This window comes from Tamandua tetradactyla, chromosome 23 (assembly GCF_023851605.1).
Source record: "Tamandua tetradactyla isolate mTamTet1 chromosome 23, mTamTet1.pri, whole genome shotgun sequence".
Classification (NCBI taxonomy): domain Eukaryota; kingdom Metazoa; phylum Chordata; class Mammalia; order Pilosa; family Myrmecophagidae; genus Tamandua; species Tamandua tetradactyla.
In genome coordinates, this window is record NC_135349.1 from 55,587,466 (window position 1) to 55,603,109 (window position 15,644).

The following is a 15,644-nucleotide window of genomic DNA, read 5'->3' on the forward strand; positions in this document are numbered from 1 at the left end:
TTCTGTTATGTGCCTCTAAAATATTCCAAGGCAGTTCCATGGTTAAGTACAAACCAGTTTCACGAAATTGTTACCAAAATGGAGGAAATGAGTTCTTTATGTCACAAATGAGTCCTGGTTTCATTACGACCAAAAACAATTCCACTCTTTGGGGCTTCTCTAATGTGTCTCAAAAGCTCAAGTCTTATGAAAAGCCTGCTGTGTTCCAATGAGGCTTGTCTAGTCTTTTGTAGCTTTCAGCAAAAATTAACTCATTAAAATGTGAAACGTCCATTACAATTCAAAATATTCCCCCACTGACGCTTAACCGAAAGAAAACGAAAATTATTTTTAAACCACTTTCCCCCCGCTTTAAAATAGACTTACAAGCCAGTTTATTCTGTTGGAAAGATAAAGATATGTTCTTTTAAAGACAAAGACTGGAAAGGAATACGGAAATATGGAAAAATATGGAAAATTTTTAATACTTCCATTCAATTTTAAATGGCAGGAAGGTGGGTCTTTTATTTCCACTTTCTTTTGGGGAATAAAAAATTACAAGTGAGGGGAAAAAAGACTCCGTTTTGCTATAATAAAATTCGTCTCTGATAAAGGTTTCCTTCTTTTCTTTCTAAGGGTGAGGCTGCAAAATCCAACGTGCCGCACGGGCCGTACTCCAGCCGCTGGCCCGGATCTACCCTGATTAGTGCCTGAGGAAGGAAGGCGATGGCGAAGCATCGAGGCTAAAACCATCTCCAACAGCCACGCCGCGGGCGTCCCGCTTCCTCCGGTGCACTTTTCTTTGTTAAAGGGGGGTCACTCGGTGGAAAGAAGTAATGCACGGAGACCCCACGCTCCGCCGACGTTCCCGGACCCGGGCCCTCCACGCTGGGCTGGGAGACCCGGCAGGTTTCGGGTCTGGGCCTGGGATGGGGCGTGGCGGGGCCGGGGCCGGAGGGCGGGGCCGGGGCCGGAGGGCGGGGCCGGGATGGTGCTTTGTGGGGGAGGGGTCGAGAGCGGCGGGGGCTGGGCCGGAGGGGGCGGGGCATGGGTTGGGGCGTGGCATGAGAGGAGTCGAGCGCGACGGGGGCGGGGCCAGAAGGGCGGGCCTGGGTTGGAGCGCGGCGGGGGCGGGGCCTGGGCTGGCCCTAACGGCCGGCGCGTCGTGTGTGAGGAGCGTGCTGAGGCGGTGGCGTCGCGGGCGCGAGGCGCGGTCCGGGCTGCCTGCGCTGAGGTGAGGCCGGCCTCGCGCTGTGCCGGGGCGCCCCTCGGCCCCGGCTGACGGGGAGTGTGTTCGCACCGTGTGGTGACCGGCTGTAAGCCGGCGGAAGGGGTTGCCTTTCAGAGGCGCCCGTTAGGAGGCAGACCCGGAGCGGAGGGGGCGCGTCTCCTCCGGTTTAAGGCGCGGGACCGGGGGTCGAGGAGGGCCGGCGGGCGGGCCTTTGGTCCGGGCCTCGCGGGGCGGGCCTGCGCCTTTCCCTCCTCCGCCGGCCGCGGGCCCGCCAGGCAGCGGGAGTCGCCCCCCGCGCCGAGCTGGGTTTACGAGGATGACGAAGCTCACCCGACCCTGAGAGAAAACGACCCAGTTTGCAGTTTGTCCCCCAAGTGGGAGGCTCGCCGCGGCCTTGGTGGCCCACCTGCGCGGGAGGGCTAGTCCCACGTGGGAGGGCTGGTCCCGCGCGGGGTGGTCTGGTCCCGTGTGGGGTGGGTGGTCCCGCGTGGGAGGCCTGGTCCCGCGTGTGGAGGGTGGTCCCGCGTGTGGAGGGTGGTCCCGCACAGGGAGGGCTGGTCCCGCGTGTGGAGGGTGGTCCCGCGTGTGGAGGGTGGTCCCGCGCGGGGAGGGCTGGTCCCGCGTGTGGAGGGTGGTCCTGCGTGTGGAGGGTGGTCCCGTGTGGGGTGGGCTGGTCCCGCGTGGGGAGGCCTGGTCCCGCGTGTGGAGGGTGGTCCCGCGTGTGGAGGGCTGGTCCCGCGTGTGGAGAGTGGTCCCGCGCGGGGAGGGCTGGTCCCGCGCGGGGAGGGCTGGTCCCGCGTGTGGAGGGCTGGTCCCGCGTGTGGAAGGTGGTCCCGCGTGGGGAGGCCTGGTCCCTCGCGGGGAGGGCTGGTTCCGCGTGTGGAGGGTGGTCCCGGGAAGCCGGGCTCCGGGCCAGGGCGGGAAGTCCCGGGAGGGCCGGGTGCACCTCGGAGGCACTGAGGCTCAGGTACGCTGAGCTAAAAACCACACTTGTTCCTATGACTAGGTGCTTGATAAAAGTGTAGCATTAGATGTTAACTAAAATTCTGTTTATCCGGCAAGCTAATGGTAGCTAGACTCAGCCTTAGTCAACAGGCCACGTGGCAGCCACTCCCTGGGGAGGAGGCTCTCCAAGGCCCTGGGGGACACTAAGGGCCACTCAAGGCATGTCCCTGAAGGAGACAGAGGGCACAGGACAGGGTGGTAGGGAGGACCTGGAGAACACAGCAGAGCCCGGAAGGTGGCAGGGTGGGCTGGGGAGGGTGCTGGTGGATGAGGGAACCACACCTGCAAAGTGAGGAAACAGGAGCCCGGCTTGCTTAGAATGGTGTGAAATGAGGAAGAGAGGGCAGAGAGCGCCTCCCTGGCCGTTAGGGGCTGTGGTGTGAAGTTTGTTTTTTTCCTTGAGTGCAATAGAAGGGAGTAATAACTTCAGTTTTTTAAAGGTTACCCTGGCACATGGATGAGATGGAGGGAAAAAGATGGGATTAATGGTCATGGAGCTGGGAAAAGCAATCAGATTCAAGATATAATTTAGGAGGTATAATTTAGCAGGACTCCTTGGATTGCTTTGGGCTGGGGCAGTGAAGGAGAAGAGTGTCAGGCAGGACGATGGTAATGGGACTTTCCGAGATGGGAACATGGGAAAATCGCAGGGAGCTCTGGGGCACCAGCATAGCACCTGGCACCTGGGTCTTGCACTGATGAGTAATTGTGCTGACAAGAATGGACAGCATGCGTGGAGGCACAAGCCCATACCCCTAGACCTGGCCCTGGGAGGTACAGAGAAGCAACAAAGTTTGTGGCTCTGGTCACCATTCCTCTATTCCAGGCCCAGGCCCCAACAGGCCAACTGGGCTGCTCAGAATTTGAGGCAATGACCTCTATTATAGAAAGTCAGTGGGGGGTGCCTTAAGGGTCCTACTGACCCCCTTAGCTGACCTTCTCAGAGCCAGAGCCCAGCAGTGTTCCTTCCTAATCTCAGTCTGCAGGCATACCTATTGTGACAGAGCCCCAGGGTGAGTAAGGGCCAGGCAATGCCGTTTTCTCCTTGGAGGAGAGCTCCAGCAAGAGCAGCACACGTGGCTCTGGCACTGCCACCCCCTCATGAAACTGAAAGCAACGGACCAGGAAGGTCTTGGGAATTCCTGGAGCCCTGAAATGGGAAGCTGTCAGAGGATTTTGGGGTGTATCCAGTGTCTGTAATGGAGGGCCTGTATGGTAGCAGGTGCTCTATAGCTGTGACCTGTGAGGTCACTACTAGGGCTACCTTAGCCTGCACTATTTCCACCACCACCACCTCTTTTCCTCCCACCCTCATTTAGGATCTAACCAGTGGTCTCCAGGCCCTATGTGCCTTGTCACAAGTCTCTTCTTCTGTTTTCATTGCTCCTCTCTGAGGCTCCTGAGTGGGTGCAGTGAAAGGTACTAGAGGTCAGCCCCCAATTCTACTCCCCGTTCTGCCCCAGGGCATGACACATATCAGACATTAATCTATGCATAATGAATAAATGAAGTAGGGATGACCTAGGGTATTGTAGTTCTCCAGGAGAGGAACGACTGAAACATGGGCTGAGGAGGTGGCATTGAGGATGGAGAAAGGAGCCATATTTGAAATATATTTTGAAAGTAAAAGAGACAATGATAGCTGGTGAATGATGTAATTTTTGTGCTACCATATTGAGCTCTTTAATTTATGTTAATTTGTATTTCTCACAAGGTCCAGGGAGAGAAGTGCATCGTTTTTTTGTGTGGGCGGATGCTAGAGAATGTCTCTGTCCACACTGACTAATAGTAGCAACTGAGGGAATTTCATAGAGATAGATATCATGTAAGTGAATGCACAAACCACCAAGAGATGTTAAGGAGTAAAAATTTGGAGAACTCACGTAATATGTAGTTGGCTTGTGTTTTTACACAAAATCCAGCTTCTGATTAATTCAGCCTCACCTATCACAAGTAGGTGGTAAGCGCTCAATAAATATTTGTCGAATGGAGATCAATAGGTGAATCAGTCACAGTTTGACAAGTATTTCAGAGAGTGGAATTGCATACAGAATGAGCCAAAACACACCAGGCCAAAAGAATGAGTAGGAAACTTAACATGCTTACTTCCCAAGTGTTTCTTCTGGCACCAACAGGTCTTTGGGAAAAAAAGAAAACTACATTGAATAATAATAAAAGCTGCACTATCAATTATTAAAAGCCTGTCAATATCTAGGCACTTTGTGTACATAATTTCTAATTCTCAGAACAGTGCTGCAAGGTAGGAGTATCCATATTTTGCGGATAAGGAAATTGTGGCTTAGTAGTGTCAAAGTGCTCAATTACAAGCTACGGTCTTGATATTCAAAACAATGTTTGACTGATTCTACAGACCCCTCTGAAACTCTGAAGACCTGGTTCATATCCTGAAACCAGAGCCTCTTGGTGAGGCATTCACAGAGCTTTAGAAAAGGAAATTGCTAGTTTGGTGTAGCTTACAATTTCTACTACAGTAAAATCTTTTATAATGATGATATTGAGGGACAAGCTGCTGCTTTATTCATCTGATATCTGTTGAATGCTTTCTGTGTGCAAGGTAGCATTGGAATACATTAAAATTTGGAAGATGCCACCTCTGCCCAGTGTGGTGTGTACCATCTGGAGGTGTGGTTAAAGTCAGTAATTGAAGCATTACTCTACACGCAGTGTAACCAAAAGCAGGATCTGAGGGGTTAAATAGAATTTTCTTAAGTCTTTTTAAAGTAGACTTTATGCTAATATTTAAGTTTTCAAATGTCCCACTGAATCATCTCTTATCTAAAACTCTAAATTCATATGAGACTCAAAAATTGCTAAATTATACATGTTTTTAGAAAGTGAGAGTTAAAGTTGAAAACTATTATTTAAAGTATAAATGGACATTTTTAAAAGTAGGTTTAGAGAAAAATCTTGCAGAAAATAGAATTCCCATATATCCACTCCCATTATTAAGACCTTGCATTAGTGTAGTACTTTTGTTACTATTGATAAAAGAATATTATTATAGTGGTATTATTAGCCATAGTCCATAGTTTACATATAAAAGGACAGGTACATGTTTTCTATGGGTTAAATCTGCATTAATTTACATTTCGTTGTTACAATGATACAATAAGTAAAATAACTAGAATGCTTTCCTAAAGAAATTACTTTTTTTAATCCTGGAATTCTTCATGGATTATTTCAGTTATTTAATTTATACACCTAAATTGTGTTTTCTAAAATGCAGATTAAAGAATGGCAAACTCCGTTGCATCGAAGACCTTCACTGCACTTTCAGATCTGCGTCCAAATATGGCTTATCTGGTAGATTTCAATAATTTTGTGGTTTGGTTGTTCACTGGTGAAGCTTTGTGTGTAATACTACCTATGTCAGCATTATTGATTCATTCGACATCTGCTTGTATAGCTGACATCTGCTTGTATAGCTGCTTGTATACAGAGACTCATTGCATTTATACAGTTGTTAGATATTAAGTACCCCTAAGGTTCTTTGTATTTATGCCAGCAAGATGAAAATTAATCTTTCTTTTGTCTGTAGGGTAAGATATATGATTGTAGATCTGATTAGCAGTTGTTCAAGATTATTAAAAATTTATGTTTCATTTTAATTATATTGAATATCTGCTCAAATTAATCAAGTTATGGACTTAAATGCTTGCCATTGCTGCTGCTTTTATGACACAAAGGTAATGGAAAGTTTATTTCTGAAATGATAATGTGAAAATTTGGGGGGAGGGATTATGAGAGAATTCAGTGATTTCAAATATTCCAAGACTTTATTTATTTAAAAGAAATCTGGGTAGAATTGTGTTATAAGGTGAAGGACCTAGTTAGTGTAAAGCAATTCCTGTACCACCCTTCCTTCCCTGCGCCTAAGCGGTGTACTAGGTACCCTGGCTTTTATTGCAACCCTGATTTCTTTAAAATATAAATTTATATGTACCTTTAGTAATTTGCAACTCAGAGTCTATTAAAAAAGAAGTTATTGTTGGGGGGTGCACGGGTAGTTCAGTGGTAGAATTCTCGCTTGCCATGCCGGAGACCCAGGTTCGATTCCGGGCCCATGTACTTCCCAAACAAGCAAAGAAACAGGAAAAACCAACCAAACAACAATTCAACAAATGGTGTTGCAATAAGGGGATACTTACATGGAAAAAGGACGAAGTGTGACCCCCACCATACAGCATACCAAAAAAAATAAAGTAGTTATTGTTGTTATAGTTTTCCTTGAAAAGTAAAACCATTTCTTTAACTGCCTCTTTAATTGGAAAATTTATTCGATATTTCATTAGCTTTGTTTTTCCAACAACATTCGGTGAGATCTGCATGTTATGGAATTAAATAAATCATCTCAGTGTGTCTAAATGCAGTAAAAAGCTAAAGGTTCAGCTAGGATGTGGTAGTCAGTTGTCAAAGCTCAACTGTATTTGATGTGTAACAGATGATTGCAAGATTGAAATTGGTTGCTATAGAATAAGTATTATAAGTTTAGAGTTATCCTTTCAGAAAAGGCTATTTTATTTTTTAACACACTTAAAAAATTTATTTATTAATTAAAAAAATTAAGAACAAACAAAAACATTAACGTATAATTCTGTTTAACACACTTTTTAATATTTAATTTTTCTTGAGTAGGCACTAAGAGAATATTCACATTTGGAGTTGATGTTACTATCTCTGAGGTTTCAGATCTAGGACCTTAGAACTGATTATATAACAATTTATCAGCTGCAGTATGTAAGTTGTGTTGCAATCTAATTTATATTACTATCCAGCATGTTTGGGTCAAGAAGCTAAGCAATTTTATATGGATTATTCCAAAACCCCATGTAAAAGAAAGCTTTGAAGACCATGACAAACTGAATTGCATTATACACGTGCTTTGAATGGACTCAGTAAGGATTGAAAGTTTAGTGCGGTTACTGTGCTCCACCTAGTGGTTGAAAGTAAAGTAGGAGCACACTGGAGTAAAGGAGTATATTTGAGATTGCAGGTAGCTGTCCTGTTATTTTGTACTATTCCTTATGGAATTGATCATTTATGAAGTTCTTTTAGATGTTCTGGAATAAATATATTTAAATGGTTCCCAGTAAAAAATGTTTGGTAGAGCCAGTAAAATATAACAGGTCCATGAAATTAAATTTACCATCTACATCTGTGTCTAATGTTGGTCTTCTGTAACCTTGTTTGTTTTGCAGAAAATAATCGGGATAGTTATTGGGAAAACAGATGTCAAAGGTTTTCCAGACAGAAAAAGCTGAGTTCTATTTAACTTTTTGCTTCATTTTTTTCATAAACTGTGACTTATGAGTAGAACAAAGTATATTTTAGTGATTAAATTTTGAATGCTTGTTTAACTCTTTAAAAACAATGGCTGGGTTCTCCAGGATGAGGTAAAGTACTCAATTCAAGGCCATGTATATGAGGACATTAAAATAATGCCTAATGATTTTATTTGATGTTTCCAAACGTAATTTTAATGTCTTGGTCTGAACAATGCCAAAATAACTAGTTGAATTGGTCTAGTCATTGACTTGTCTCAGTGTGAAGGCCTGTGGATTGGAGGGTAAACAAGAGAGAAACTGGTCTTATCTTCAGCTCTCACAGTGCCTGAGGTGGAGACTCTGGAGCTCCACTGGGCTCACTTCTTCACTGAGAGATCTAAACTCAGCCTCTCCAGACCTGGCTTGTTTCCATCTGTGAAAGGTGGATAAATAGAACTGACGTGAAAGTTACATGAACTCATATGTGTAAGGTGAGCCTCACACGTGGCCCGGAGAAAGAACCCCGAGCTGACTCCTGCTTACAGCCTGGAAGGAGACAGTACACATATCAGTCCCAAATAAGAAAGTGAGAAGGGAAAGGCTTTTGAACAGGAAGGTGTCATGGTGGAATAGTTTGAGGGAAATAATAGTGGGACAGTAGTGTCTGTGTATTTACTCAAATAACCAGATAATCCAGTGAAAAAAATCGCCCTTCAGTTGGGGAAAATACAAAGCCAGTACTTTGGCTTTAGTGCTTCTTACTGCATTGCTTGAACCATGCAAGAGTTTGAGAGACTATGGAAACATAATCCAAGGCTGAAATTGGATTTTTAAAATCAACTCACCTTAAAAATAAATAAATAATAGGGGGAACAAATGTTAAAATTAAAAAATATATATATTGGGTAGATGGAAATACTAGTGATCAATGAGAGGGAGGGATAAGGGGTATGGTATGCATGAGTTTTTTTTCTTTTTATTTCTTTTTCTGGAGTGATGCAAGTGTTCTAAAAAATTATCATGGTGATGAATATACAACTATGTGATGATATCGTGAGCCACTTATTGTACACCATGTATGGAATGTTTGTTAAGAATGTATGTACTTGTATGTTGTGTTATCAATAAAAATTTTTTTTAATAAATTTTTTTTTAAAAAATCAACTCACCTTTAAAATTTTGTAGCCTGCATGCAAAGATGCAATATCGAACGCCAAAACTGGCAGTTCACTACTACTAACTTTAAAAGTGTTAATGCCTTTTTATTAAAGGTTACAGTGTGTTTCCATATAGCATAAGTAAATCAGAGCCAGCCAATAATTGTAGTAGAAGGAAACGTGAATTTTGCTTGAATCACTGAGTAATTAATCATTACATAGGAGTCACAGGTAAGGGATAGATATCTCCATTTTAATTTTATTTCATATTCAGTTTTAATTTTTGAGATGGATACAAGGGTGTCATCTCCCGCAACATACTCTGTGTCTGTGCTTTACTTCAACATCATTAATTAGATCAGAATTACCATTTTAGTCATTTGAGGAAGTCTGTAGACCTTCCCGTTTTCTAATCTCTAAAAGCTACAATGTAAATTAGGATAATTTTGAATTTTGAATTGAATTAGGAAAAGGTAATAATTAAAATATTTGCTAAAACAATGAAATACAATTTTTACCCGTCAGATTATGTGGGAAGAGAAACATTTTTCTTTCCTTTTGACTTCTTTTTAAGATAATGTGCACAGTGTACCTTTTTGTGAGAAGATATGCTTACTGACTTAAAATATATTACACATTATAACATATTAGTATGTTTTCCATTAAAAATTCAGAACGGTACAGAAGGTCATAGAGTTGAAAAGTGAAATTCCCTTTTCCATCTCCCATGTTTCCATCCTGCTACCTAACCCAAAGGTAAACATTAATTCCTATAATTTCATATGTGTGCTATATGGTATAACTTTTTTAATTAGCAAAGAACAATAAAGAAATTTCCATTTTGAAAAAAAACACATAGTGGTGTTCATTTAATAGCAAACAGTTTGACTTGAAATAATTTAGATCTGAATTATGTCTGAAATTAAAACAATAATAGAAAGAAATGGAGACTCAAAGCTAGTGTCTGCATGGTTCAAACTTACATATAATTTTCCCCCAAATATACAGATAGGCAGGCAACAGTGGGGTCAATAGCAATGTGTTATCTATATGGGTAGCTGTTACTGCTTCAGTTTGAAATTCATAGAAGCATAACATTATAGGGTTTCTATCTGAAATCATGTTTTATAGCCTGTGTTTGAGTATTTTTATATCATCATAATAATTATGTTTGTTAAAAGTTGGAATAAGACTTTTTCATTTGAAAAATAAAATTTTGTTTTTTTCCCTTAGATATTGGATCAGAAAGATACACTTTCAGTTTTACCATTCGAGATTCACCAACCCATTTTGTAAATGCAGCATCCTGGGGAAATGAGAATTATATCAAATCGCTTTCTAACAGCTTTAGGGTTGGCGAGTGTGGTAAGTTGGCATTGATTCTTAAAGTGTTTGTATTATATGTTGAGGGAATCAAAATGGAGTAAGACACAGTTCATAACTCTTAAGAACCTTATCAGAAAAACAGTCAAGTGTAATTGTGTAATGCAAGGACTTCGGTATCATTACTTGAAACATACACAAAATGATAGGCATATATTTTTACTGGGTTTTATGATCTTTGACTTATTTCATATTTCAATTTGCATCAACCCCTATTTTTACCAAAATAATTTATCTAGTTATGGGTGTTTTCTCTCTTTTGTTACAAGCAAGAAAGTTAATTTGCAGTTGTGAAATTATTATGGGACTAAAATTGTACAGAGTTTCTCTGGAGTAATGAAGAAGTTTTGGTAGTGGATGGTGGTGATGATTGCACAACAATGTGAGTGCAACTAATGGTACCAAATTGTTTATCTGAATGTGGTTAAAAGGGGAAATTTTAGCTTGTATGTTTGTGACTAGAATAAATTTAAAAAAAGTCATGTCTATGTAGCACAAACAGTGAATCCTAATGTAAACCTTGGACTATAGGAAATAGTACAATTATAATAATATCTTTCATCAATTATAACAAATGTATCACACTAATAATGCAAGGTGTTAAAAATGGGGGTGGGGTATTAATATGGCAACTCTGTATTTTCTGCATGATTTTTCTGTAGACATAAACTTCTCCAAATAAAGAAAAAAAAAGGGGTAATGCAGATAATTAAACCATGCCTCTCTGGTTCTGGAGTATCAAGCAACCAGTTACCCGTACTGGTTATTTAGTACCTAATCATATATTGCCTGTATTATTAATTGTTAATTGTTTGTTCAGGGTTATGTGCAGTGTCTCTCTGAATAATAATGTCATTGGACATGGGGTCTATAAATGCAGCGAACCTTGCAAACTTCACAGAGCCAGTATAGGTAAAAAACATTCCTAGAATGAATCTCAGAATATTAGTGGTATGGAGAGATAAAGATAATATTTCAGTATTAAAATATGTTATATGGGTATGTTTTTTAAGATAAATGAGATAAGAGGTTTTATAAAAGCGTAAAGTTGATGGTGATTATAAATTTAAATAAGATATTGTGTGGTAAAGTGAACAAAAATTACAGATTTTTTCATCAGAACAATATGACTTCAAATTTTTAGCCCTACTGCTTACAAGATACATAATGTCAAGAAACTCTGTGAACTTCAGTTTCTTCAGTTGTAAAATAGGGATAATTATGGGACGGTTGGTGAGGAATTAATAAAATAGAGCACAAAAAGGTCTGACATGCCACAAAGAAATTGGAACCCTACAATGCTAAGTTCACAGAGCTGGTGAGTGTGGAGCCAGAAATTTGCACTGCTCTTTCTGCTTGGCACTCTTGTTCCAGATGGCACCTGTTCATTTGATGGAGAGTGATTACAGTGTTTGTTTCATAGAAGACATATTGTAACCAAATCACATGTTCAGTATAACTAATCAACAAAGGAAAGAAATGTCTAAATCTGAGATAAATTTAATTGACATACCCCAGAAATCCATTTCTCATTTCTAGTGTCATGAAAAAATTATTGTGGAGCATATATAACACCAACTCAGAAGGTCAGAAACACCGTTAGTATCTTCACTTGTTTTTGACTGTTATGATTTATCCTGTTACTATTTTGTAATCGTAGCATAAATTTCCCTCTGTTTTAGTGATAATTGAAAATCCCCTGGTCCAAAGAAAGGATATAGAAAGAGAAGAAAAATTCAGCCCTGCAACTCCTAGGTAAATATCTTTCTAGTGCAGCAGCAACAGTCTTTGTGTTAGAATGATCATTACTGGTGATTTTGTGAGTCACATTATTAGAGAGCTTACTCTAAGGTGCCTGTACTTCAACATTAAAATCCAGAGTTTAATTCTCCTAAAATTTGTCATTGATTATGAATCCTCAGAGTTATTACCCCACTGCGGGAAGGGTGTTTTTTTTTTTTAATTCTATGAGTTTTTAAAAAATTTTTATTTATGATACATAACCACGTACAAATACAAACATTCTTACCATATGATCATTCCGTTCTTGTTGTATAATCATGACATAGTTGTATATTCATCATCATGATCATTTCTTAGAACATTTGCATCAATTCAGAAAAAGAAATAAAAAGAAAACAGAAAAAAAACATACATACCATACTCCTTACCCTTCCCTCTTATTGATCACCAGCATTTCAAACTACAAATTTATTTTAACATTTGTTCCCCCTATTATTTATTTATTTTCAATCCACATGTTTTACTCATCTATTGATAAGGTAGATAAAAGGAGCATCAGACACAAGATTTTCACAATCACACAGTCACATTGTGAAAGCTTTATCATTATATAATCATCTTCAGGATACATGGCTATTGGAGCACAGCTCTACATTTTCAGGCAGTTCCCTCCAGCCTCTCCATTACACCTTAACTAAACAGGTGATATCTATATAATGCGTAAGAATAACCTCCAGGATAATCTCTCAACTCAAGAATCTCTCAGCCATTGACACTTTATTTTGTCTCATTTCTCTATTCCCCCTTTTGGTCAAGAAGGTTTTCTCAATCCCTTGATGCTGAGTCCCAGCTCATTCTAGGATATCTGTCCCACGTTGCCAGGAAGGTCCACACCCCTGGGAATCATGTCTCATGTAGAGAGGGGGAGGGCAGTGAGTTTGCTTGTCATGTTGGCTGAGAGAGAGAGGCCACATTTGAGCAACAAAAGAGGTTCTCTTGGACGGGGAGAAATTCAACTTCCCCAAGTTGAATTCTTGATATTATCACAAGCAGTGTGGACAACCAAAGCTATAGGCTGAGCCCCCAGTCTTGGGGTTTGTTCATATGAAACTTAACCCCACAAAGAATAGGTCAAGTCTACTTAAAATTTAGGCCTAAGAGTCACCCCCAAGAGAGCCTCTTTTGTTGCTCAGATGTGGCCTCTCTCTCCAGCCAACACAACAAGCAGACTCACCACCCTCCCCCTGTCTATGTGGGACATGATTCCTAGGGGTGTGGACCTTCCTGGCAACGTGGGACAGAAATCCTAGAATGAGCTGAGACTCAGCATCAAGGGATTGAGAAAAACCCTAGAATGAGCTGAGACTCAGCGTCAAGGGATTGAGAAAACCTTCTTGACCAAAAGGGGGAAAAGTGAAATGAGACAAAGTGGCAATGGCTGAGAGATTCCAAACAGAGTCAAGAGGTTATCCTGGAGGTTATTCTTACGCATTAAATAGATATCACCTTGTTATTCAAGATGTAATGGAGAGGCTGGAGGGAACTGCCTGAAAATGTTGAGCTGTGTTCCAGTAGCCATGTCTCTTGAGGATGATTGAATAATGATATAGCTTTCACAATGTGACTGTGTGATTGTGAAAACCTTGTATCTGATGCTCCTTTTATCTACCTTGTCAACAGATGAATAAAACATATGGAATAAAAATAAATAATAGGGGGAACAAATGTTAAAATAAATTTAGTTTGAAATGCTAATGAAAGTGAGGGGTAAAGGGTATGGTATGTATAATCTTTTTTTTTTCTGTTTTATTTCTTTTTCCGTTGTCGTTTTATTTCTTTTTCTGAATGGATGCAAATGTTTTAAGAAATGATGAATATGCAACTAAGTGATGATATTGTGAATTACTGATTATATATGTTAATGTTTTAGTTTGTTTGTATAATTTTTTAAATTAATAAATAAATTTTTAAAAAAAGAGGTTCTGTTGGGAGCGACTCTTAGGCCTAATTTTAAGTAGGCTTAGCCTGTCCTTTGCGGGGTTGTTTCATATGAACAAACCCCAAGATTAGGGCTTAGCCTATTGCTTTGGTTGTCTGCACTGCTTGTAAGAATATCAAGAATTCTACACTTAGTTGAATTTTCCCCCTTTCTCAGCATTCCCCAAGGGGACTTGCAAATGCTTTTTATTCACTTTCAAATCCCTCTGGGATTTATTGGGGCATCACTCTGGACAAACCTACAAAATCTTATGCCCTACTCAAGGTTCCATGGACTCATGATGTTCAACTAAGCTGTCCATATAGGTTATACTAGGAACTGCACTAGTCAAAATACAAATTTTGTACCAAATAAACATTTTTTGCTTTAGTCTCACATATAAGTTAAAAATTTTAAATATTAATTACCATCTGTTTTCAACACTGTGTAGTATTGACATTCCTTTGTTCTTCCTTATGCAAGAACATTTTTTAGATTTGTACATTTAGTCACTATCATTATACACTCTAGGCATTCCTAGATTATACCATCTCAATCTTTATTGTTTATCTTTCTTCCTGATTTCATTTGTGCCTCAACCCTCCTCCCTCTATCATTCTCACATTCAGCTTCATTCAGTGTTCTAACATTATTGTATTGTATTGTATTACAATTAGGTAGTATTGTGCTATCCATTTCTGAATTTTTGCAATCAGTTCTGTTGCATAATCTGTATCCCTTCAGCTCCAATTACCGAACATTTTACCCTATTTCTATCTCCTGATGGCCTCTTTACCAAATGAAATTCTCCAAGTAATGTCTGTTCATATCAGTGAGACCATACAGTATTTGTCCTTTTGTTTTTGGCTAATCTCACTCAACATAATGTCCTTAAAGTCCACGCATGTTGTTACGTACTTCATAACTTTATTCTGTCTTACAGCTGCATAATATTCCATCGTATGTATATACTACAACTTTTTAGCCACTTGTCTGTTGATGGACATTTGGACTGTTTCCATCTCTTCGCAATTGTAAATAATGATGCTATACACATTGGTGTGCAAATGTCCATTTGTGTCCTTGCCCTCATGTCCTCTGAGTAGATACCTAGCAATGGTATTGCCGGATCATTTGACAATTCTATGCTTAGCTTCCTGAGGAACTGCCAAACTGCTTTCCACAGTGGTTGTACCATTTGACATTCCCACCAACAGTGGATAAGTGTGCCTCTTTCTCTACATCGTCTCCAGCACTTGTCGTTTTCTGTTTTATTGATAATGGCCATTCTGGTGGGTGTGAAATGATATCTCATTGTGGTTTTGATTTGCATTTCCCTAATAGCCAGGGAGGTTGAGCATCTTTTCATGTGCCTTTTGGCCATTTGTATTTCCTCTTCTGAGAAGTGTCTGTTCAAGTCTTTTACCCATTTTGTAATTGGGTTGTCTGTCTTTTTTGTTGTTGAGTTGAACAATCTCTTTATATATTCTGGATACTGAACTTTTACCTGATATATCGTTTCCAGATATTGTCTCCCATTGTGTAGGCTTTTTACTTTCTTGATGAAGTTCTTTGATGCACAAAAGTATTTAATTTTGAGGAGTTCTCATTTCTTTCTTTCTTCAAAGCTCGTGCTTTCGGTGTAAAGTCTAGAAAACTGCCTCTATGAGGTTTTTTAAATGCAGTTTTATTGAGATATTTTCACATGTCATATAATCATCCAAGTGTATAATCGGTAGTTCTCAGCCTTATCATATAGCTATGTATTCATTACCATAATCGATTTTTGAATATTTTATTACTCAAAAAAAATAAAAGTAAGAATTAAAATAAAAATAAAAAAGGACACCCAAACATCCTATACCCCACCAGCTGTCAGGTTT

At 40.2% G+C, this 15,644-nt stretch overlaps 1 protein-coding gene across 3 annotated transcripts in view; it reads left to right on the top strand.

The window, feature by feature from the left end:
• The first annotated feature begins 1,137 nt into the window (after positions 1-1,137).
• The window catches only part of MEIOB (meiosis specific with OB-fold), a 41,700-nt gene continuing 27,193 nt past the window's right edge, over positions 1,138-15,644 (top strand). Inside the window, exons 1-6 of one of the 3 annotated variants that reach the window (XM_077142215.1) lie at positions 1,139-1,213; positions 3,930-4,040; positions 5,463-5,539; positions 7,435-7,492; positions 9,891-10,022; positions 11,723-11,795. In XM_077142215.1, coding sequence (XP_076998330.1) covers positions 5,471-5,539; positions 7,435-7,492; positions 9,891-10,022; positions 11,723-11,795 — 332 coding nt within the window. In that variant the 5' untranslated portion in view covers positions 1,139-1,213; positions 3,930-4,040; positions 5,463-5,470. Of the gene's footprint in view, positions 1,214-2,122; positions 2,751-3,929; positions 4,041-5,462; positions 5,540-7,434; positions 7,493-9,890; positions 10,023-11,722; positions 11,796-15,644 lie in introns of those variants that run through there. The other 2 variants (XM_077142216.1, XM_077142217.1) reach the window with 2 other exon arrangements.